Below are 24,625 nucleotides of genomic sequence, written 5' to 3' on the forward strand. Positions count from 1 at the left end.
ATTAATTTTTTTTAATAGTTCGTAAACAATCTTTTTCCGAGTACTCTTCTCCATTGAACTCTTATGCTATCTATCTATATATGCTTATACTATATATGCTAATTACAACTTAAAATATAAAGGTTTTATTATATTGATTGATAGCAAAACAGCAACTCGAAACTTTTATGAGGAAATCTCTCGGTTTTATATTGATTTTAAGAGATTGGCCTTATACCTCTCACTTTTTCTATCTTCTCTCTCTCTCTCTCTCTCTCTCTCTCTCTCTCTCTCTCTCTCCCTTCTCTTTCCTTCTTCTTCTTATTCTTCTCATTCACTATTCTCTCCTTCTATCACACATTTTAAAATATCTATTTCTCATTTATCATTTAACTCTATTTCTCTTCCTCTTTCATTCATTTTCCTCATCAACACTAATTCTTTCAGTAATAATGTATGTAACTTTATTTGCAATATATGTAGGAATACTGTTGTAAAGAGAGTAAAGAAACTGCACCAACTTTGTTCAGAATTAAGTCTAAACTAAATTATTTTCTTGTCCTAGCTTAAATATTATTGATAATAAATAAGGGCAATATTAAGAAATAATACTGGTGTTAATTGGTGCAATGCATCGTGTTGATATTTTTAGACTTACTTCATTGAAAGCTTTCGTAGTTCAATTGTTTACTTATTCTTCCATTGACCCTTAGGTTATTTCTTACATTATGTTTTGTCTGTGAGAATAGACATTTTGTAAATTAAAGAGTATATTTCATATGAAGCTCAATTAGTATTCCATACAATAGAATTGATATATTTCTTCTTGAGGTCTGCGGATTGATTGACTTGAACTTCAACATTCTCGCTGTTTTGGTCTTTTCTCAGACGCGTTGCGGCATTTCGCCATATTGAGCTGTGGGTTAGTGTAAACCCTCAAAAATATAGAGAATTGCTCCATGACGTACAAAAATCGTGGTCGTGGACCAAGAAAACCAATGACTGATGGCGAAAGGCCAAAACTCGTTTGAAAGAGTAAAAGAGGACTGAAACGATCGGAAACGACCGGAAACGACCAAACTAAACTACGGTTCATCACACCTCCTCAAGATGAAATCTCACAGTTTAGTACAAACCTGCTTAACATTATTCCATCACGTATTAAAACGCCTTGTGTTTTCTTTTAGAATAACCATTTTGAAAATGTATTTTTAAAGATTCTAATAACATTTTCTGGAGATTTGTAAAAAGACATGGAAGAGCATATAATCCCGAGTATTAGTCCATGTAAATTGTTAAACTTTTTCCTAGGTCTGTGGGGTGATAGTTCAACTGTTTCTGAGCATTTTTTATCTAACTTTTTATGTTTTCAGGTGTGTTTCGCCATTTCGCACTTATTCGGCAGTAGGTTGACAACCCTCAACAACACAGAGACGCTTAAAATTATCCCAAGATGGACACAAAATCGTAGTCAAGAACATAGAAAACCAACAATTGATGATCAAGAAAGGCTTAAACTCCTCTACCAGAACAAAACAAGGATAGGCAGACCGTAATGATCGGAAACCAAACTACAGGTTTATCACACCGCAGATCGATTAAACGAAAAAACGCATAACCACACATCACTGCCAAAGAAAAATCTAGGTTATTCTGGCTTTACTAGGACCTTTTGTACCGCGACCAATATTGGTCTATTGCGGATCTACATCATTATACAGAGTTTTTCGTGAAGCTTAAGGCATTCCTTAAGATTCTAAAGCTTTCAGGCCTCGGCTTTTCATCAATCAGAAGTATTCTTTTTTCCTCTACTATGTACTAACAGGGTGTTGTGTTAGTGTCGACTATTTTTTTCTTCTTTTTTATTAGTCAACCTGGCATTAAATGTACAGACTTGTTTTGCTGCTTGGAATCGATACATCTCCAAAATTAGCAATGTCCAATCAGCAACTTATTACGTTTAGTAGCTCTGCGTTGGTCAATTTATAAACGTTTGTCGATGCCTCGGTCCCGTGATACATTCCAATTGCACTGAGGACTTATCTTTATCTTCGTTGGATCTGCTGTTTTGGCAATTTGCTATTTCACAAAAGGGTTCAGGGACGATAGTCCTTTAACTTAGGAACTTTCGTAGCCAATTTATCGTACTCCTCTCTACCCTTCGCCCTCTAGAGGCCTTGGTATCCAAACTAGGGTGATTGTGAAAAAGTCAGACCGAGGCGACGTCAGACAAAGACAAAACCGAAGCATTTTTTCAAAACATATAGTGATGATGAGAAGTTGAAATGAATCCGGCAGACCGACCGGCGAGGATAGGAAGACCAAAATGATCTGATTCAAACTATAGAATAGAATTGTTTACTATGGAGTTTTTTTAATATCTTTTCTAGCCTATTAAAGATAGAGGTAAATAAATAACTTGATCACTTTACAGCCGTCTACTCCCGCTGGTTTCGAATATAGTACAGCGAGTGGCGTGTAGAGTGAAACGTAAACCAGCGAGAATAAACGGACCTAGTAAATTGATCAAGTGTCAGCATGTGTTCACCGACTCAACTCCCCATTTATCATCTTTTGTTTTTAATGAAAGAATAATTTTAAAGTTTTGATATAAGTTTTATCAATTTGATTGTTATCTTAATTTATGTATATTATGCTATATATAATTTTTCTTTTAACAAAAACCGGTACGGTGTTCCGTAAGTGTCGCCAGATCCGTCATCCGGCCACGCGAGGGAAAATTGCCCTCCCCCCGGTTTATTTGAACTGGCCCGTTTATTTGTAAACAATATTTTAAAACCGGCGTGAATAATATGCCGTTGGAGGTCCGGGCGTCACGTAGATGGTGATGTATAGAATGTGGGTAGCATAGATAAGCGAAGTGAGATGGGCAGCGAGAGTCGAAGCGATGAGATAGCGATAGCGATACGGCGCGGGCCCCCCCCCGTTCGTTCGTACCGTCGCTCCTCGCCCCCTCGCCTTCAGTTACGTTCAGACCTTCGAAGGGGAAACATCACTCTCAGTCCAGTTCAACTTCACTGTATGTGCATGGGAATTTATGTGTTTCCAGGTAAATGGCATTATTATTTCAATATTTATACCATTCTAACGTGTTTTACTTGAATTATGTGTTGTACTTTTTGATTTTTTTTCCAATTGATGATTAATGACACTCGATAAAGTAGAAAGGAGGAATATTAATATTGTTTAATTCTTCTCTCGAATTCGGCATTTAATATTCTTTATCAAACTTACCTCTAGTCTTGACTAATATGTGCAAGAAAAGTTTACAATTCGATCCTCAAGATTGCCATGTCAGTTCAGTTAGGGAAAATTAACTCGCCTATATATTTTATATATTTAAATACCTCTTTTTCACGTTTATAGTTGATTTTCACTATTTTCCACACATTTTATAAAATGCCAGGTGTGCGGACTTAAAAAGCGATTAAGTTGATACGTTTAGCTCGGATAGGAAAACAAATTGTCCATATATTTACCTTCAATCGGAAATTTAAAAAAAAACACTAAAATCATGTTTTGAATACAATTTCAAAAAAAGGTTCACTTTTTAACTTGAATTAACCCCCCACGGTTGAATTGCATTAACTTCGTTCTATGTTTAAAGTTCATTTGCATTACTCTAGAAAGAAACGTGTTTGATTTAAATCTAAGATCCATTATAGTCAACTGTTGAATATTGACATGCACGTCTTCAAAATTAGCCGGGCCCCACGGACCATTTCCTGCCGGCGGAGCTCGAGAGCAATGTATGAAATCCGCCGTTTGAAAAATCGATAAGGCATGGTTAAATTATCCAAAAAGAATTGCATTTACGTAACAAAAATATACTGTTGTGCCTTTTTTCGTCAGAATTTCTTGTTTCTGTATTCAAGTGCCTGAGCGGTCTAGAGGGTGCTATCTCTTGAGCGGTAGAGTAACTAGGACGGGAGGAGTCGTTTTTGTACCGAGCACGATAAGTCATGATGATGATGGGGGATGATCTGAGATAATCATATTTTACTTCAACAATTTTTGTCCGGAAAAATAAATTCAAATGATTATCATTATTCAATGAGGTTTTGATTTTTATAATAAATTTGCTATATATCCTTCTTAAAGCTTTCAAGTCTTATTGAACGAATAAAAGAACGAAAAAAGTTAGATTTATAATGTAACTATTAATTTAACTATAAATAGTGAAAAACTTTTCTATTCCTCTTGGAAAAGAGATAGAATTTTTTCTTCTTCGGGTTCAGAATCTCACTACTTATTAAATTTTAAAAATAAGCCGAGTGAACGATTTTTTTTAACAGAAATCCTTTGAAAAACATAATATTACAAAACTCCAGCTGTCTTAATGCATTTGGGTCAATTTTCACTATCCACTGCTTCTTTCGGGGCTTTCGATATCTTTACGCCATTATCTCCCTTTTCATCGTATCAGTAAAGTCCCTGGGGGGGAAATAATAGTCCGTCAATTCGTACTACTCGGAATGTCTGAATTATTAATGATTAAAAGATTGTAAAATAGAAAATCAAAGAAAAAGGTAGACCTCGTCAATCAATATATGACAATATCGTAATCAAATTCATTTTGGCGTATAAAATTGCAGTGGTAGTCCTGCGAGTATTTTTTCAACTTGTATGTATGGATGTGTTTTTTGAGTATACAGGGTGAATTGCTACTCGTGCTACAAACTTCTCCAGTAGATTCTTGACCCTAAAATGAACAAAAAAGTTCATATTGTCCATGGTCCGATTCTCAACCATTTCAGAGTAATTTCGCTTTTTATCGATTTTGAAAGATATCACGTCCTGGCGTCGGAAAATCGTGATATCTTTTAATCTAAACATTTCTCTGAAAATCTAATAGCACCGTTGAAATTCCCGTTAATTTTTCAATAAGAAGATGACGGTGGCAAAATGTTTGGGCTAATTTTTTGTGTTTTATTTCAGCCAGAACTACAAAAAGAGTGGAAAATTGTGTAAATCGGAAAGTGTATAAAGTAATCCAGAGTTTCTAATTTTAGTCTCAGAAGGCAGCAAATTTGAGGAAAACTACCTGATTTAATAACGCTTCCAACGCACTCGTCATTTTCTTATTTAGTGGTTGTGAGACCAAGATGTTGATGACAAAAAGAGAAAAAATGGTGGTTCAAGGATTGCTAATGTTTGAGAGTGACTTGCTACTCGTGCTACAAACTTCACCAGTAGATTCTTGACCCTAAAATGAACAAAAAAGTTCATATTGACCATGGTCCGATTCTCAACCATTTCAGAGTAATTTCGCTTTTTATCGATTTTGAAAGATATCACGTCCTGGCGTCGGAAAATCGTGATATCTTTTAATCTAAACATTTCTCTTAAAATCTATAAGCACCGTTGAAATCCCCGTTAATTTTTCAATAAGAAGATGAAGGTGGCAAAACGTTTGGGTCTTTCTTCCTTGACCTTCTAGCTGTTTGTAAACTTCTTAAGCATTACATACTAAATGGGCATTAAATTAAATTAAAAAATTTCAATGGAATTATGATTTTGATTCTCTCTAAAAATTAACGGGGATTTCAACGGTGCTTATAGATTTTAAGAGAAATGTTTAGATTAAAAGATATCACGATTTTCCGACGCCAGGACGTGATATCTTTCAAAATCGATAAAAAGCGAAATTACTCTGAAATGGTTGAGAATCGGACCATGGACAATATGAACTTTTTTGTTCATTTTAGGGTCAAGAATCTACTGGAGAAGTTTGTAGCACGAGTAGCAATTCACCCTGTATATGTGTTTTTGTAAATTGTTTGTATGTGATTTTCGAAAAAATAAATATCTGATAAGTGTATGAATAGGCATGTTTTTAATTATAATTTTATTTATACGATATCCGGCAGACGTGTTATTACCATGCCGTGTAGTGGAACATGTATTTTATTTTATTTTTCGTTTTAATTGTAAACACGAGTATATATTTTATTGATTTACTGTTAATAAAAAAGCTTTCCACAATATAAAATAGACATGTTTTTAATTATAATTTTATTGTTATGTAATATTAAAGCACTGCAAATTCACTTGGTTAATAATAAGATGTACTTTGACCTTGTTAGTCTGTTTTCATTTAAAGCATTTAAATTAAGTTCGGATGTACAAAATAAAGAATTTGTCCGATCGATATAGCTTTAATTAGTCAAAAAGCTTTGATAACGTTTTAATTAATTAATAAAGCTCTAAGAATCAAATTTGGATAATGCGCATTAGATCCATTGTATTTTCATATAATAGGATAATTCTGTGTCATATCAGTACGTAGTTTATCCATAGTGAGTAAACGTTTCGATTGTTCGATAGCGGATCAGTCAAATCGGCAGAAATTCTTCCAGCGGATCAAGAAATATTTTCCCCTCAGCGACCCTCGAATAAATTGTCTTGGAAAAGGTTCCGATTACTACTCAAAATTTGACTTTAATCCCGTGTGAACGGCCAAATGTCGTATGTCTATCAACTTCTCTTTATGATAATGTACAAAGATATGGGGATAAAAAGTGGGTTAGTGATTCAGAAATTCTCGGACGATATGATAAAAGCAATCGTCATTTATACTAAAATTATTATAAACCAACTCATGATGACATTTATATTCAAAGAATACTTGCGAACTCTGACGATTGTAAAAACGTGAACATAGAAATTCTCGAGATAATGAATTAATGATTTAGTCTCAGCATAAACATCCTCAGTGGGCCGAATCAAAATATGAGAACAAGAATTCAAAGTTCATATAATGAGTGAACAGCTGAATAATTTATGATTCACTACTGCTACAACAAAAAATACACTACTTCATTTGAAAAGCCTTATTGATCTAACTGACAAAATTTTATTAATTTATTTTATCTTAATTATTTCACACACACGCACACACAGTATCTCTCTCTCTCTCTCTCTCTCTCTCTCTCTCTCTCTCTCTCTCTCTCTCTCTCTCTCACACACACACACACACACACACACACACACACACACACACACACTCACACACTCACTATCACTAATTTATTTTATCTTAATTATTCACACACACACACGCACTCACAGTATCTCTCTCTCCTCTCTCTCTCACACTCACACTCACTATCACTAATTTATTTTATCTTAATTATTCACACACACACGCACACACAGTATCTCTCTCTCCTATCTCTCCCTCCTCTCTCTCACACACTCACACTCACTATCACTCTCACTCTGACACACACTGTGACATTGTGATTTCAGAAAATCCCGTTTCAAAAAACTCAATTTGTACTCACTGGACAGCATTTGTCGAAATAATAATATTAAAAATATATGTAACTACAAATTATAATATATGTACATACTTAACCACCTATAAAATTATGTATAAATATCTTGGGGTCATGAGCACACATGCAAGCGCAAGAGAGTTAAAATAAAAGATTAAAAACAAAAACTATGCACATACATGCATGTGTATGCCTGGACTATTGCCGGCACCTCGCATTTCTTTTTTCACCTCACGTTTAAAGAATTTTTTTTTTACAAAATATAAGATTTATTTCATTATTTATTCTTCATTGTTTCTACGTTTTTGGCCCCTCCACGCGTGGTGAAAAGGATCTAATACTCTCATATCCAAATATTCAATCATTTCCTAGCCTAATATGCTCGATAATCAGAGTACTCGATATTGCGCTGAAAACCCGCCCTCATTCACGCTCATAAATACATTCATACTTTATGTACAATTAAAATTAAAAGTAAGTAAGTAAAAAAGTCAAAAGTCAAATAGCAGTTTATTTGAGAGAAGACTTAATGAGCTTTAATCTGAAACATTTTATACACAATATTTTATACACAATATAAAAATATGATTTATTTTGGCATTTATATCAGCAAAAAAATAATAATATTATTTTTGCTAAATCTGAATGCTGTTAAATAATTTTGAAAAATAGGTAAAAACGGTCAATTAAGACTAAGTATAATAGGTTGTTACGAGCTTGAGAAATACATAAAGAGCACTTAGTGTCTAAATTGAAATTAAATTTCTGTATGTTAGAATTTTTTTTTGTTTTTGTTAGCTAACCGAAGTAGTTAGCTTCCGTTGTGTAACAGTTTTAGTTTTTTAGGTCGATATTGATTTAAATTTAAATTACACAAAGTACGATGATAGGTATTACACAGATTGTTCACGACAGTCTCTACATATAGTCTGATTACAGTTCTTTTTACCAAATTCAGCGAGGTGACAACCAGTCATCCTGGTGTTCTTAATTTCGGAAAGCATCTGATACACAAACCCAGCGAGAACAGACTTCAAGGGGCTTCATGAGACTAACACATTTTAGTTCAACTCTGTCTAACATTTTTTGATACAGTCTCAATTAAAATCAAACCGAGATCTACTCTAAGACGAAAATTATGCTGAAATCAAACGTAATAAAGTATGTAAAATATACAAACTAGATTTTTAAATTTTGCCATTTATCAAGAAATAGAACTTTATGTATCTGCATACAGAAATGTAGGTTACCATTTTTAAAAAGTTCATTTTCTTATTTTTTTAAGAGATTAAAAAAATTGTAACTATGCAATTTAAACGATATATTTTTCTCTAGATCGAGTAGTTTTTAAGTAAACCAAAGAAAAGTTGTTTGTGAAAAATTGATAAAATCGTAAAAACATGGATAAAAATTTTTGACAAAGAATATATTGAGTAGTCAACGAAATCACTGTTTAACCAAATTAAAAGTATGAAACAATTATTAATTAATGAAAAGCCGAATAAACTTTTTAAAGAAAACACCATTTTATTTGCCTTTAGAAAAATTAATTTTCACTTTTATATCATTTTGTACAAAAAGTTGACAGAAGTTTAGTATGTTAGTATGTAAAAAATTAATAGATTTGTAAGAGAAGAAATACGGTTTTGTGAGATTTCTCCATGTTGTCTGCTACGATGAACGATCTGAAATTTGGTCGTTTCCGATCATTTTTGGCCTGCTTATCTTCATTTGGATGGTTTGTCAGGCGCGTTTTGACATTTCGCCATCTTCAGTGTGTCTATGCGACTCGTATTAATAATAACTTAGCGTGGTTATCAGTTTGAAATAACGAAATTTTTCCATGTTATCAGCAGAGTGATGAACCTACAAGTTGGTCGTTACAGATCATTTTAATCTTCCTATTCTACTTTGATAACAGACCCACTACTAAAGATCAAAACAACCTAACTAAGACAGAAAGACTGGGATATTTAGAATCGGCCAAAATACAATTTCATATCCCGCCTCCAAAGGAATCCTCACAACCTTGTTTCACTGTTATACCCTCATCGACCACTGAAGACGTCGAAATGCTAAATCCACAGACCAAGGTTACTAGAAAGGACGGAACTACAGAAAATAACACAGATTTCTCTGTCTTACTTGCGGGTTGACGACCTTGTAATTTGGTCGTAACCAATCAATTTGGTCTACCTACCCTCGCTGGGTTAGTCTGGTAAGGCCATAGGTAATAGTAAGTAGTAAGTTTGGTTGTCTTGTCTCACCTTGACCAACCAGACTTGGTTCGGCATTTCGCAATCATCAGTGTGAATTACACAAACACTGAAGATAACTGAAGTCGAAACGCATCTTACAGCACAACCCGGTGAGGATAGGCAGACCAAATTGACCAAAACAAATTTGTTAGATAAGCATTTTTCCGTATACATTGTATTTTTGAATATCCTGCTTATTTATAAATAATATTAATTAATATAATACGTAATATCATGTTTCCACATTTTAAATTAAACTAAAAATGAACATTTGGAGATCGTGAGATGCGGTCTAGTGTGACGTAGGTTTTAGAAAAACTTTTTTTATCGTGCCAACGTTTCGATCTTTATTGAGATCATCTTCAGTGCTAAAAGTGTGTGTTTTCTATGTAGTTGTGTACTCTCAACAGAACACACAGCAATGACACATCTACACAGAAAACAAACACTTTGAGCCCTGAAGATGATCTCAATAAAGTTCGAAACATTTTATTAGGTTTCATGGTCCGCTTGTCCAAATAAATTCTTTTCAATTAATTAAGGTTTTGGTTGAGCTAAAAAAGTCAGTGACACAGTCGGGATTCGAACCCACGATCTTGGGCTAGATACGCCGTTGCTCTACCACTTGAGCTATCGTGACCTCGATCCACTCGGACACTAACTCCCATCTCAACCCCAACTTTTGAATTTTCGCTTTTTGCCATTTTTCAAATGTCGTCAAATTTAATTCTCGGCGACAACTGAAATGGCCACGGAGAGCTTTAGTGAAGTATAAAGATCGAAACGTTAGTACGATAAAGAAAATGTTTTTCTAAAAGCTAGTCACACCAGACCGCATCTCACGATCTCCAAATAATCATTAACTAACATCACTAAACACCACACATTTCTAAAAATGAACAATCTTGATTGTGCTATTATTTATTAGATAAACCGTGAAGGGCGAGTATTAGATAGTCCGACTCGTATTTGCCACGGTAGCGGTTCTGGGTTCGAATCCCGGCACAGCGCGTAGAATTTTAATTGGCAATAATATGTAAAGGTATTTTAAAGTCTCGTTTGCGACACCCAACAGATACTTGCAAGTTAAGCCCTGCTCTATGGCAAGAATCACTTTAATTACTTATTTTTTATTGGCCAAAACAAATATTTCATCCAATAAAAATTGTACAACAAATATTCCATCATATAAAGTAGAATTTATAAAAAGAATAATATTTTTTCTCATTAAAAGGTATATTTTAGTTCTGAACAATTACAATGTGAGTTGAAAATTATATTATTTTATTTATGTAGGAAGGATTATTTATTATAAATTCAAATAATGTAAATCTAACCAAATAATTTGTTTAGTAATAAACATGACTTAAATTTATTATATTGATAAAGTATAATAAAAGTATAATTTCAGTATAAGTATAATACTGAAGTAGGAAATGTTTTGCTGTACGATTATGTATTCAAATCTAAAAATGGGTATGCTCTGATAATCAAAATACCAGAATTCGTCAATTGTTAACAAGTCTTTCTTTGAAATAGATAAGGTGCGGTTTAAAGTTAACTTTTTGTTGCAAAGATTTGCGATGAGTGCACGTCTAATCGGTTATAATTTTTCAAAAGGAGAACACCCAATGAATTCACTTCCTTGCTGAGTCAGAATCCGATCTTCTGAAATTTTCCGACGCAAGAGCGAGAATAATTTATAAATTATAATAACAGTTTTGAAACGCTCGAGAAAATCTATTGCGATAAAATTGATTTGGTTTTGTAGTACAGTAATAATTTCCGCATCGGTGCCGGCTATAAACTAAACGGTCTCGGGTTACGTCATGAATCCATAATGCGTACCCTCCAAGATTATTCTAATATCTTAAATTGTATTTTAGTAATTCGATTTTATCTTGATCCTAAAACGGCTCTCCGAATTGCGATTAGATGAAGTGCTATTTTTGATCATTGTGTCACTGATAATTATTTGTGCAAGGTAGTAAAACACTCTTTTTAAACGGACAGAACAACAAACACCTTGTTAACGCTTGGAACGTGAAAACAAATTTAACATTATTAGCCGTGAAAATTTTGAAAAAACAAACACTCCCAACAAACAAAATACAAACTCCAAACTGAAAACGGAGAAAAACGAAAAGGCAGGTATTCAAAATTAATGGAAAATCCAGTTTTCTGATGATACAGTAATCTTAAAATACTCTATTTTTTTAATCTGGTAATAACTAATTTATGATATGACTACTTGATGAATCACCCAGTAATATTTCATGTTGTATAATTAAATAAATATCAGTGTTTTTGGAGTATTTTCTATTTTTGTCTTAATTATTTTTAACAGAAGATCAACAAATCCCTTAATACTGTAAAAATTATCAGCCCCTTTATTTTAATTTATAAACATTTTCTCTATAAAAATTGTGAACGTTCATTATATTTAGTAGTCTGATTGACCAAATTACTTATTTCAATTAATTAATCTATTTATGTACGGTTTTGGTAGAAATGAAAAAGTTAGTGTCATGGGCGGGATTCGAACCCACGACCTTCGGCTCAATACGCCGCTGCTCTAATCACTTGTCACGATGTCACATATGGTTAGAGCAGCGGTGTATTGGGCCGAAGGTCGTGGGTTCGAATCCCGCTCATGACACTGATTTTTCATCTCAACCAAGACCTTATATAAAAAGATTAATTAGTTGAAAGAAGTAATTTGGTCAATCAACCACTGAATATAATGGATTTAATCATAAATAATTAAAGAAGTAATCACTTCGCTAACATCTCCCCGTGGCCACTTCTTAAATCGCCGAGATTCGAATGCTGAGTCAAGACATTTGAAAAATGGCAAAAAAGAGGGAAAATTCGAAAGTTTATAGGTTGAGATGAGTAGTTAGTTTCCGAGAGGGTCGAAGTCACAGTAGCTTAAGTGGTTAGAGCCGAAGGTCGTGGGCTTGAATCCCGCCCGTGACACTAACTTTTTCATTTAAACCAAAACCGAACATAAACAGATTAATTAATTGAAATAAGTAATTTGGTCAATCAGACCACTAAATATAATGAACGTTCACAATTTTCATAGATAAAATGTTTATAAATTAAAAGAAAGGGGTTGATAATTTTTACAAATTTTTGTTGTTTTGATCTTGTATTGTTTTGCTGTTATTAATGACTGAATTGATAAAAAGCGAGAACATAGGGACAAAGATGTGCTAAATCGTGATTTTCCAACAAGAAAAAATCTATATTAATTTACTCAATCTTTTCTTTTACAATTAATCTGAGTCTGGGTGATTAGTTTAATTTGATTTGTTTTATTTTAACAAAATTGAACGAGCTCAATCCGATGATAATAAAAGATAGTGTCGATCTGGTATAATGTTGCATTCTTTCCCGGTCGTTCTATATTATATAAAAACTCAGATGAACCGTTTCCCCCTTAATGACCAAGAGTGTATCATAGTACATCCCACTATCGTGTATATTATTTTATCTTAAGATCCAATTTTATATTATGAAACATTACCGAAGCCCCTGTACGCAACATTTCAAACGGGATGCTTGCTTTAAATCAGACTCACAATCAGAATTGACCGTCAGTCGTTTTATTCTAAAGAAACAACAGAAAAGCTAAATTTTCGTCTTAATTGCAAATCCTTTGTTTATATTAATTAAACAAATCAAAAGACTATTTGCTAACCGATTGTGTCGATTAATAGCGCAGAAGCAATTGACCTGCCATGACCTGCATTTAAGAAAATAAAATTATTACTGCGAATGTCGATAGTAATTTATAAGATAATTCGTGTTGTTTAGAAAGAAAATTAGGTTATAAATAAACATTTATTTTATTCCAATCTACCAAAATAACTCCTATCACGTATTAACTCGAACTTTGGAAAAATCATCCATTGTATTATTAAATACTTGTGCTTGTTATAATGTATTCTATTTGAACGTCTCAATTGAGATTTTTTAAAGAAATTACTGGACGTCTAATTTTGCTATAATTTAATGGCTTGGGGTCATTTAACGCTCACGCAGATCTCTATCTGTCGACATCCTTTAAAAATTGTACTAAGGAAAAACATCCAACATGATTTAACCAAGTGAAAATTATTTCATACGGAACGATGAGTAGTGAAATAAAAATTGCACGTTTAATATGAACCATGCCTGATATTGTTCAACCAAACGAGCAAACACAGCCAAAAGGACGTAAAAGGCGGAAAAGGGAGAGCAGAATTAGAAGATGAGAGGGAGGTGTTTATGTTTTTGTTTTTAAATATGTTTGAGAGATGGAGAGAAAGAGAGAAAGTGATTGAATGGAAAAGTAAAAATATATGATATAGTGAAAATGTTATTTATCATAAAAGTTTTTAAAAAATAAAATAATTCCTGTCATACAGAAGGGCTTAACATCCAACTACTCGCTCGGTGCCACGGAGAGTCAAACCACTTTGGGACACATTTTTCGAACTTCTTACTATTCTCAATTAAAAAGCCATGGGCTATTCTATAATTCGTTTTATTAAACCAATAAATTTTAAAAATGATTTCTCGTATTACTCTATTAGGTCATCCGACTGGTATTTGCCACGGTAGCGGTTCTGGGTTCGAATCCCCCGGATAGCTCGTTTATATAAGGAATAATAATTATATGATCCTCGTAGTTTCATATTTCCACACAAATATGTTTGAAAATAAATGTAGAAAAAGTGGTTACTCCAAAAGAAAAGACGAAAGTAGATGAATGTTGTGGCTGTGATTAAATAAGTTATATTTGCATGTATATATTTAAATAAAGAGAAAGAGGGAGAAATATAACGTAAAAGACTTTTAAAGAGAGAGAGAGAGAGAGAGAGAGAGAAAGAGTAAAAGACTTTTAAAGAGTAAAAGACTTTTAAAGAGAAAAAGAGAGAGAGAGAGAAAGAGTAAAAGACTTTTAAAGAGAGAGAGAGAGAGGGAGAAAGAAAGAGTAAAAGACTTTTAAAGAGAAAGAAAGAGGGAGAGGGAGAAAGAAAGAGTAAAAGACTTTTAAAGAGAAAACGAGAGAGAGGGAGAGAGAGAGAAAAAAAGAGTAAAAGACTTTTAAAGAGAAAAAGAGAGAGAGAGGGAGAGAGAGAAAAAAAAGAGTAAAAGACTTTTAAAGAGAAAAAGAGAGAGAGAGAGATCCGATTCATATTCATAAACAATATCGTCGCATAGTTAAGAAAAATGCATAGCTCCATAACAAATTCTCAGACCTGAAAACAAATCCTTGAATTTTAATTAGTGGAATTTTAATGGTTATGTTCTAAATACACGGCCATTTGCATAAAATAACACACTAATAAAAACAACCATAGCAAAGTAAAGAACAATAACATGGTAGTGGAGTAATGGCAAAAATCACAACATGTTTCACTGTATTTTTTTTTAAATTCAGGGTGTTAATTTTTTTTTTGGTTCCATTTTAAAAATCAAATTGTCAATCCATTAACTGTAAACAATATCAAAATAAAGAAGTTGGAGGGTTAATCAAAAGTTTTGGAAAAAAATTATTTGAAAAACTATGGCTTATAAATATTTAAATATGTTTTATATTGTTAGATTTTTAAATTTAATTGATATATTTTTTCAATGCTAAGTAAAAAAAAAATAAACGCTTTTTGCAAAAACTTTTTGCCACTATTTTATGTCTTTTGTTTACGAAAGGGATGTGGAGGCCCGAAACACGAAGATGTCACAAAATGTATTGAATTTACAGAGAAGGGGGAATCGCGGTAAGGCGTCCTCCGGCTAGGATATCCCACAGCCGTGCGTTCGATTCTCACCGTCCCCTCTGGATTTTCTCTGCCCCATAAGGCCGGCCGCAACGATACGTTAATATACTCATCAACATATGATCCCGGTCTGGTTCGAATCTCTCTCTCTGTATTCGTACCGGACCCCTTCGAAAAATAAGTTTTTTCAATGGAAGAACACCTAGTCATAAAAATAAAACTAGGTGATTAACAGTTGAATTGTTTCATCGTTATATTATTTAATATTGCACATTTTTTATTCGCCAATTTATATAAGTAATTTTTAAATAAAGTAGAATAATTTCTTATGTTTTTCTATATATTCATTTATCAATTTATTTCATTAAATTGTTTTAACTACAAAAATTTTCATTTAGTAATACAAAATTTTATCCTTCCCTGAGTATATTCTCGTATATACTTCAAACCCTTGCTGAAAAGAGATAAGCCCACCTTTGGAACCACTTTGGAACTCATATCTAGTCTATCTGTACATATCTAAAGATAAATAAATAGATAAAGAAAGATTAGGTAGAAGCGAGAGAGAGAGAGAGAGAGAGAGAGAGAGAGAGAGAGAGAGAGAGAGATGAGATTGTATATTAGCTCTAAAAGGTGATATACTCATATTTATAACCAGATAAGTCGACTGATCGACAAAAGTTTGTTATAACTCCATATTAATATTCTCGGATAGCTCTAAATGAAAGTAAAACTATGAACGTTAAAAGGCGAGAAGAAAGAAGTTAAAAATAAAGTTGAGATATTTGGATCGCGATAAAGCATTGGCTTTAGGAAATGGGTTGGAATATAATTCAAAATCCAAGGCACATACACGCACTGTGTTATCTGTTGATACTTTGTAATTGATTCTGGGGGTTGATTGTAGGGCGATAGGGCGGAGGGGTGAGAGATAAGGGCCGGGGAGCCATTATATTCAGATCCAATTGGCCGGCGTATCGCACGGTGGAATCGGCCAACTTCTTAATGAGTTCCACGAAGCTTCATGATACCGATAACCGGCTAATTGCGTCTCGAGAAGGAATACGATAGTACCTTTATATGACTGTTTTGTGTGTTTGTCACAGGGGGCGAAGAGGAGGAGTGGAAGGAGGGTAATGCCGGTGAGGAAGACAAAGAAGTCGAAGAGAGGAAAAAGTCTTCAGCTTCCCCTTTGCCAGTGGTGAGGCTCAACACGTCGCTAGCGACGGACCCGGCTGTCAGGTTGGCCCAGGAACCCGAACAGGGCTCCTCACCCACCCCGTCGACTCACTCAGGTTAATATCTCCAGAGTTATTAGTTGAGAGGGTCAATTAATGAAATGAGCCTTATCTAGAATTAACTTACCTATCTCGACATTATCTTCTATTTTGTTTGGCGAACTCGCTATCAGTCATTTGCCTTAGATTATGAATTTCCGAGCCAAACAAAACATTTTTTCATTCCTTGTATTACTTTTTTATTTTTTGAATACACAATTATTTTATTGTGTTTGAGTTGGCTTTGGCTTTTAAAAATGTAAGTGAATTCAGTTTAAAATTATCAAAAAATAATCCTCAGTCAACATTTATGTCGCCTTAACAACACAATAAAAACATCAAAAGTTATCAATTTTTAAGTGTGAAAGGGTAAAAAAGTGAGTGACTTGAAACACCTACCATTTTTATAAAAAGTACTATATAAACCAAATAATATATAGACATGGAACTGAATTTTACTTTTTCTAATATTATTAAGGTTAAAAAAATCTTGGAAAATAGTAAAAACTATAATACAAACTTACAATTTTTTGGTTGAAATGAAAAATTAGTGTCACGAGCGGGATTCGAACCACGACCCTCGAACGCCAACTACTCATCTCAACCTACATTCGAATTTTCCCTCTTTTTGCCATTTTTAAAATTTCGAAGTCACGATAGCACAAGTGGTTAGAGCAGCGACGTATTGCGCCGTAGATCGTGGGTTCGAATCCCCCTCGTGACACTGATTTTTCATCTCAACCCTTAAATAAAAATAATAATTAATTGGAATTGTTATTCAGATATCGTGAGATGCGGTCGGGTGTGATGTAGGTTTCAGAAAAACATTTTCTTTATCGTGCCAACGTTTCGATCTTTTATTGAGANGATAAAGAAAATGTTTTTCTGAAACCTACATCACACCCGACCGCATCTCACGATATCTGAATAACTATCGATTAGCGGTCACTAATCTCTACACATTAATTGGAATAATGAAATAGTCAATAAGACCTCTAAACATATATGGATTAATATAATAATTAAAATGAAAGTTGAAATGGGGGGGTTGATGTCCGAGTGGATCGAAGTCACGATAGCTTAAGTGGTAGAGCAGCGGCGTATTGGGCCGAAGGTCGTGGGTTCGAATCCCGCTCATGACACAGATTTTTCATCTCAACCAAGACCTTATATAACAAGATTAATTAATTGAAAGAAGTAATTTGGTCAACCAGACCACTAAATATAATGGATTTAATAATAATTAAATAATTAAAAATCACTTCGCTAACATCTCCACTTCATAAGTCGCCGAAAATCGTATCCTGATTACACGGCATTTAAAAACTAACAAAAAAGAGTAAAAATTCGAAAGGTTGTAGGTTGAGATGGGGAGGTGGTGTCCGAGAGGATCGAAGACACGTTAGTTCAAGTGATCTTTTCAACCCAACCAAAAACCTTAGATAAAAAGAATAATTAATTTGGAAAATTAATATAGCTCATTATGACCACTAAATAAATATGGTTTAATATAGAAAAAAAATTTCACCAAAGTATAAAAATTCTTTGACGTCCTTGTCAAAACGTATCCAGCTAGAATAAGGTTTCTACCAGTTTTATAAATACAGTATAAATCGTTTATAACGATCTTCACAGGACCATAAAATTTATAGTTCATTATAGCTGAACATTTCATCCAATTGAGAGGCATGTACGTTTTTAGCATTTTTCATTATATTAGTAATTATATAATTTATCTAGGTTTATGAGGAAATACAAAATACATACTAACCTGCTAAATTAATTTATGTACTCAAATGTTTTTAAAATATTAAACATACATACATATATGTTCCTATGTATGTATAAATGTGAATGGAGTTATTTGACTATTTTTGTATTTTTTAACTTTATAGCACTTATTAAATTGTTTGATGGTTTTCTCTTTATTTTTCACAATTCCCGATATTTTGGAAAGAAACGACCCCATTTTACTTGCGAGACTACTCTCACAATTTCCTCATTTCGATCCGAGAAATTATAGCGAATTTTTCCTCAAGAGAAGGGACTAAAGTCGTGGTTTTTATTTATTTATTTACTTATTTTTTAGAGATTTTTTAAAGATATTTATAGGCAAAAAAGGGGGGAAGAATCTTTCCTAAGGCAGTTCGTTATGTTTTTTCCTTATGACATTTCACGGGAACGAAGATTTTGTACGTTAAATCCGGAGTTCCTTATAACAAGTGTCAATATAAACAATTTCTACTGTAAATCGGTTAACAATTATGATGTTGCTATTTGAGGGATCTTAGTTTTACTATTTTGGATTTGTAATTTGGCCGTTTCATTTCATTTTGTTTTTCTATCCTCACTGTTTTTGGCTTTCAGACGCGCTTCGGCCTTTCGCTATCACCAGTATGAGTCAGGGTTATAAGCAGGGTGAGTCAAAATAATATTGAAAAGGCCGAAACGCGACTGACAGGACAAAATGATCCGTTAAAGATCAAGCTACAGGTTCATCACCCCGCAGGGCTCAAGGTTTAAAACTTTTTCTGTAAAATATAGTTTAGAATTTCAAGAGGTTAAAACTTGTCAAAAAGGATCCTGCCGGGATAAGCCTCTGCCCGTTTTATAAATAACTCGATTGTCAATTATCAATATTGTTATTTGAGAGATTTTACTTTTACCATTCTGTAATTTGGTCGTTTCTTGTCATTTTCGTCTTCCTCTTAGGCGTTTCGGGCTTTGAGTCGTTCTTCGGCCTTTCGCCAGGGCAGGGTTATAAGCAGGGAGAGTAAAAACAACAATATCCACCATTGAAGATGGCCGAAACGCGTCTGACAGACCGATCGGAAACGACCGAGCTACAGATTCATCAACCTGCAGAGCTCAAGATTTAAAACGTTTTGTGTAAAATGTAGTTTAGAGGTTTAACCACATTGTAAACAATAAATATAAATAATCTAAAATCTATCTATATTTCTTGGGTTTCTTTCCAGGAACTAGCCAACAATCAAACTCATTTTCTTTTTATTGAACTTTTATTAAAGTTTAATGTAAGGTAAAGAAAATGATTTCGATGGTTGACTAATTGCTGAAAAGAAACCAAGAAATATAAAGAGTCAACAACCGAAAAGGAATAGTAAAAAATATAAAATCTATCTGTACTTTACTTTTGCTTGCTCAACTAAAACTTTATTCATATATTATTATGATGTTGTACACTTAAAAATATATTCTTAAGTCACGTTCAAGCACCTTGTCAAAAAGATCCTGCTAGCATGAAACCTAAACTCTATATGAATAACCCAGTTATTAATTCTTAACTCTTCCCTATTTAAAATTAACTCAACCATTGCTTATCTCTTTAATTTTAAGAGGCCAGTTAACGCGCGACCTTACAGTAATTTGTTGTTGTTTTTTAAGATTCCGTGTGAAGTGCTACACTTGAACGGCAATTCTTTTTGCGACCGTACATTAATTTTAATTTTCAAGATTTACACGTCACTTATAATTAGTCCGTAAATTTACAGTTTAAAATTTAAAAACAATAACCACTTGTCTTAAGGATCTTGCTGCCTCTGAGTCTACTGCAATGTATCTAGTATACATAACTTGAAGATTAATATTATTTGTTATTTAATTTCAACTTTAATAATAAACTTGAATTACATACTTTGTTGGTTATGCAAAATTGTGTAGTTTTAAGTCACAAGAAGCAGTATAATTTCTGTGCCACTAATTCTGAAATTTTAAGAAGAATATAAGTTAAGAAAATAAATAAAACCTTAGTACTTCTACATATCATCAATATTATATTAATCAACATTTGCATCAAAAGTTTTGTAGAAATTATCATACCACTTTAGTTTTACAGTGACGGTAATATATGGACTGGCAAAAAAACTCTTTTCCAAACAAGACTTCACACTTCTTTAAACCATTTTTGAAGAAAAATTTAACCTAAAAAAATTGAATGTGATTAACATATACAAAATTTTTTTCTAAAATAAAATTATTTACTTTAAACAAAACAAAACATGTTTATTATTGTGGTGTAATTATGAATTTTTGAAATCTATTAAGGAAGGACCCAATTCTATCTTCCATGTTATCATCCTACTCCTTTTGTTTTACCAAATTGTATCTGATATCTTTTTTTTGGTCGGTCCCCCATTGTCCTCCGGCCTTGGAGGATTAATCTCTTATCTCCCCTTATCCGTAGGTAAATTTATAATCTGGTTTTTCAAGCTTCTATCATTTAATAATTTCTTCTTTTTTTCTATTGTTGTTATTTCTTTCCGTCAGGTTCTTCTGCCCCTCCAGTTTACTTCTGTACCCCTTGTGGCATAAGGTTCAGCTCGCTCAGCACTCTTGAAGCCCATGCGACCTACTACTGTTCTCATAGAATGCATACATTGCCAAGAGGTAATTAATTGACATTCAAAATCAAACTTTTAAAAATTAAGTATACTATAAAAAGTCAAATGATTTGTGAAGTCCGCAGCTTGATTGCCGTCAAGTCACCTTGGTCTGGCCTATTCTATCTTTTAGTGTGTGAAATGAAGATCAACCAGTGAAATTATGTGAGTGAGGATCAGGTAAAAGCTCATCAGATGAAGAAAACACCAGGCAAGTTTTTGGTGTTTTGTTCATACGGTGACCATTTACCTCACTCAAATATTCTGTCTTCATTTGGCAGGGCAGGGCAGGGTTATTGACGGAGATCAAGATATAAACATTTGTTTTATTCTTTAAGTTTAACCTTTTGATAAAATTCACCACATTATTAAACATTAAAGAGTTTTTAAAAAATTTACATTAAACACTAATGGATATATTTTCCTTTTTTCATGTTGCAACAGATTTATTTTTTATGTTCAGGTGGTGCTGAAAGTGAAAATGAGGATGTTAAGAGTGTTGCTGACAAGGAGGAAATGAGTGGTGGTGACAGCAGCAGTGGAGAACCAGCTACAAAAGCAGTCAGATCTGGAAAACAGTATAAATGCCCTCATTGCTCTTACAGCGCCGATAAGAAAGTCAGCCTGAACAGGCATATGCGTATGCATAGCAGTTCACCCAGTGGCGAAAGAAGCACTTCACCCCAACCTGCAGTCGATCGCTATTGTCAGGATTGTGATATACGTTTTTCATCTAGCAAAACTTTTAGAGCTCACAAAATGCACTACTGCAGTACACGACATGTTATGAAACCCAAGGGAGTTCCAAGTCCAGGATCACCAGTGGACACAAGGGCGTCATCACCCAGTGAAGCAACTCGGGATCAACCATTTCTTGCGCTTCCTACAAACCCTATCCTTATTGTACCTTATTCGTTATTCCAAGGAGCTAGTCTATTATCGGGACCGGCAGCTGCAGGCCTTCATCCAACTGATACTGCTTACCTTCTTCTTTCTGATGGAACACTGCAACCTATGGCCCAGGCTATAACTAGGCCCCTTGCCGAAAAAACACCTCGAGCCACGCCCTTCCAAACTCCGCAAGTTCAAAAGCCAGTGGTGGAAAAACCAAAGACAACCGAGCCAATAGGAACATCACCACTTGACTTAAGTTGTAGGAGAAGTGAAGACAAAGAAGCTGTCATTGTCGATATGTGCGAGGATGAAAAAGAAAACCGTCAGAGTGTCAATAATCAGAGAACTCATACGACAACACCTGAGCATGAAGATATTATTTGCGCCCCGTCCATTCCTTTGATGCTTTCGACATCTTCAACATGTTCATCCCCTTCACCTGCTCCTCTATCCCCTTCATTATCATCTTCCCCACATTCTGTGGCGAAAAAGGGTGAAAAACGACCAAGGAGTGAATCTGTCCATAGTAATAGCCCAAGCCCAAAAAGCACAAGGGTATCACCTTCTCCCAACATAAAATCTCCAAGGCGGACACCAAATGGAATAAATAAATCTCCAAGAGACAGACATACACCTGAAATACCACCAAGTGCTAAAGATAACAACAACATCAATCTGCAAAATCTTCTTTTAGCTGCCGTTACCCAAAGTCAAATTGATAGTCTACATAATGTAAAATCAGAATTTCCAAATTTGCCGTTTTCCCCAGAAATCCTTTCGCATCTGTCGGCATTGTATAATGCAAGACTCTCCAAAAGCAAAGGGTTACAGCCTATACCAGGATTGTTGGCTGGAGGAAGTAGTATTCCGCCTATACCGATGACATTACCTCAGTTGTCCGGTGGAAGACCTTCAGCAGAACTACTAAATCATGCTGCCATTTTACCCCTTCTAACATCAGAAATGGCTTTGAGAATAGCAGCTGCTGCAGCTAGTTCAACTGAGCTACCTCCGCCGCCCCCGGCTCCTCCACAAGTTTTGGTCAAGCAGGGTGATTCAAAGTGCCAAGAATGTAACATAGTATTTTACAAACTTGAAAATTACATAGCTCACAAAAAGCATTACTGTTCAGCAAGAAAAGTGGCTGACTCTTCTAGTCAAGATGAGAAAACTCCTAGTCCTATGGGATCTTCATCTCCTCCCACCACTCCTCCAAAAGAAACAAAATCAAAAAGCCCCGTTGCGCCTGTTACCAACACACCGTCAACATCCAAGCCTACAATGTATCAATTCATATGTGCTGCATGTGGAATCAAATTTACAGCTTATGATAATCTTACAGCTCATCAAACTTACTACTGTCCAAAAAGAACTATCAATGAAACCGATAAACCTAGGAGATGCCCAAAATGCAAGGTAAAAATCATTTTTCTCTTTCTACTATTTTGTTCTTTTTGTAATGTTGCTAATTATCTTTGTTTTTGTCTTTTTTAGATGGCAATGGTTGGTGAACACCACTGCAGTGGTATGTCAGTAGGGTGGAAGTGCCCCTGCTGTCCGGTGACCAGCCCGACTGCGAGTGCTGCTCAAAAGCATATGGACTCCCACAGTGGAGTCAAAGCATTTTTGTGTACAATTTGCCGCTACAAAGGCAATACTTTAAGAGGAATGAGAACCCATATTAGGATGCACTTTGATAAACGGCCAACAGAGGTTAATGTAGGTGTAATACTTATTATTCCAGTTTTAACTTTCAGAAGCTTTCATATAAATAAAATCATGTCTTTTTATAACAAAAAAATTAAGTTCATAATTAACAATTTCTTTCAGGAGGAGAATTTCATTACTTGTATAATTGAAGACGGTAATGGAGGTGTAACAGCAGAGCCTCCGAGTATTGACGAAGAGCCAAGTAAATCACCCCAACCTGACAAAACGTCTTGCAATGGACAATCCGTTAAAGTGAAAGAAGAATTTGTTAACAATGGGGAAAAACCCGAAGACCCCGAGGAAGAAGAGTACATTGAAGTCGAGGATGTGGCCGTCAAGGAAGAACCTCTTATAAAGACTGAAGAAGAGAACGCTGCAAGAGAATCGCCCGTTTCTGATCAAGCTGATGATCTTAGCATGAATAATAATAAAAGAGCTGGGCCAAGATATTGTGAATCGTGTGACATATCTTTTAACTATCTGTCTACATTTATAGCTCACAAAAAGTTCTATTGCTCGAGTCATCTTGGTGAAAATCCAAATGCTAGTAGCAACAACAGGCCAGCTGGTACACCAGTAACATAAAAATATGTGGTTGAACATTCAATGTATATATTGTCAAGAACCTGTGAATATAAGTATTTTGCTTAAAGACAGTTTAGAAAAACCAGTTTTTTTTTGTTTTTAATTTTTTTTTTTTTTTTTTTTTTTTTGTTATTGGCATATTTGGTGACTTTGTGTTGCAATCTATTGCAACAGATTTTGTATTACAATCCTTTGTATAAAAATGAAATGTATTAAATGTTTATATATGTTTTAAGTTTCCAAGGTATTATTACTTTATTATTATCATTATTAATAATTTTATTATGATTATTATTATTACTATTATACATTTTTGAAATGCTTCCAAAGCTATTTATTGTTATTATGAGGAATGAAATTCTCATCACTTTCCACTGTGATTGTGTAAAATCTTTTCTTATTAGATTTAAGTAATTTGTAATTCTATCTTGTATATAAAAATAAAAATAT

At 34.0% G+C, this 24,625-nt stretch overlaps 1 protein-coding gene across 3 annotated transcripts in view; it reads left to right on the forward strand.

Moving 5' to 3' along the window:
* LOC106665809 (zinc finger protein ush) overlaps positions 1–24,262 on the forward strand; it is a 51,125-nt gene extending 26,863 nt beyond the window's left edge. For 2 of the 3 annotated variants that reach the window (XM_014392543.2, XM_014392545.2), the window contains exons 2-6: positions 16,416–16,604; positions 20,874–20,993; positions 21,450–23,296; positions 23,375–23,599; positions 23,711–24,262. In XM_014392543.2, coding sequence (XP_014248029.1) covers positions 16,416–16,604; positions 20,874–20,993; positions 21,450–23,296; positions 23,375–23,599; positions 23,711–24,175 — 2,846 coding nt within the window. In that variant the 3' untranslated portion in view covers positions 24,176–24,262. Of the gene's footprint in view, positions 1–2,943; positions 3,050–16,415; positions 16,605–20,873; positions 20,994–21,449; positions 23,297–23,374; positions 23,600–23,710 lie in introns of those variants that run through there. The other variant, XM_014392544.2, reaches the window with a different exon arrangement.
* The last annotated feature ends 363 nt before the right edge of the window (positions 24,263–24,625 follow it).

Source organism: Cimex lectularius, unplaced genomic scaffold (assembly GCF_000648675.2).
Source record: "Cimex lectularius strain Harlan isolate CLEC.00 unplaced genomic scaffold, Clec_2.1 scaffold12, whole genome shotgun sequence".
In the NCBI taxonomy this organism is placed as follows: domain Eukaryota; kingdom Metazoa; phylum Arthropoda; class Insecta; order Hemiptera; family Cimicidae; genus Cimex; species Cimex lectularius.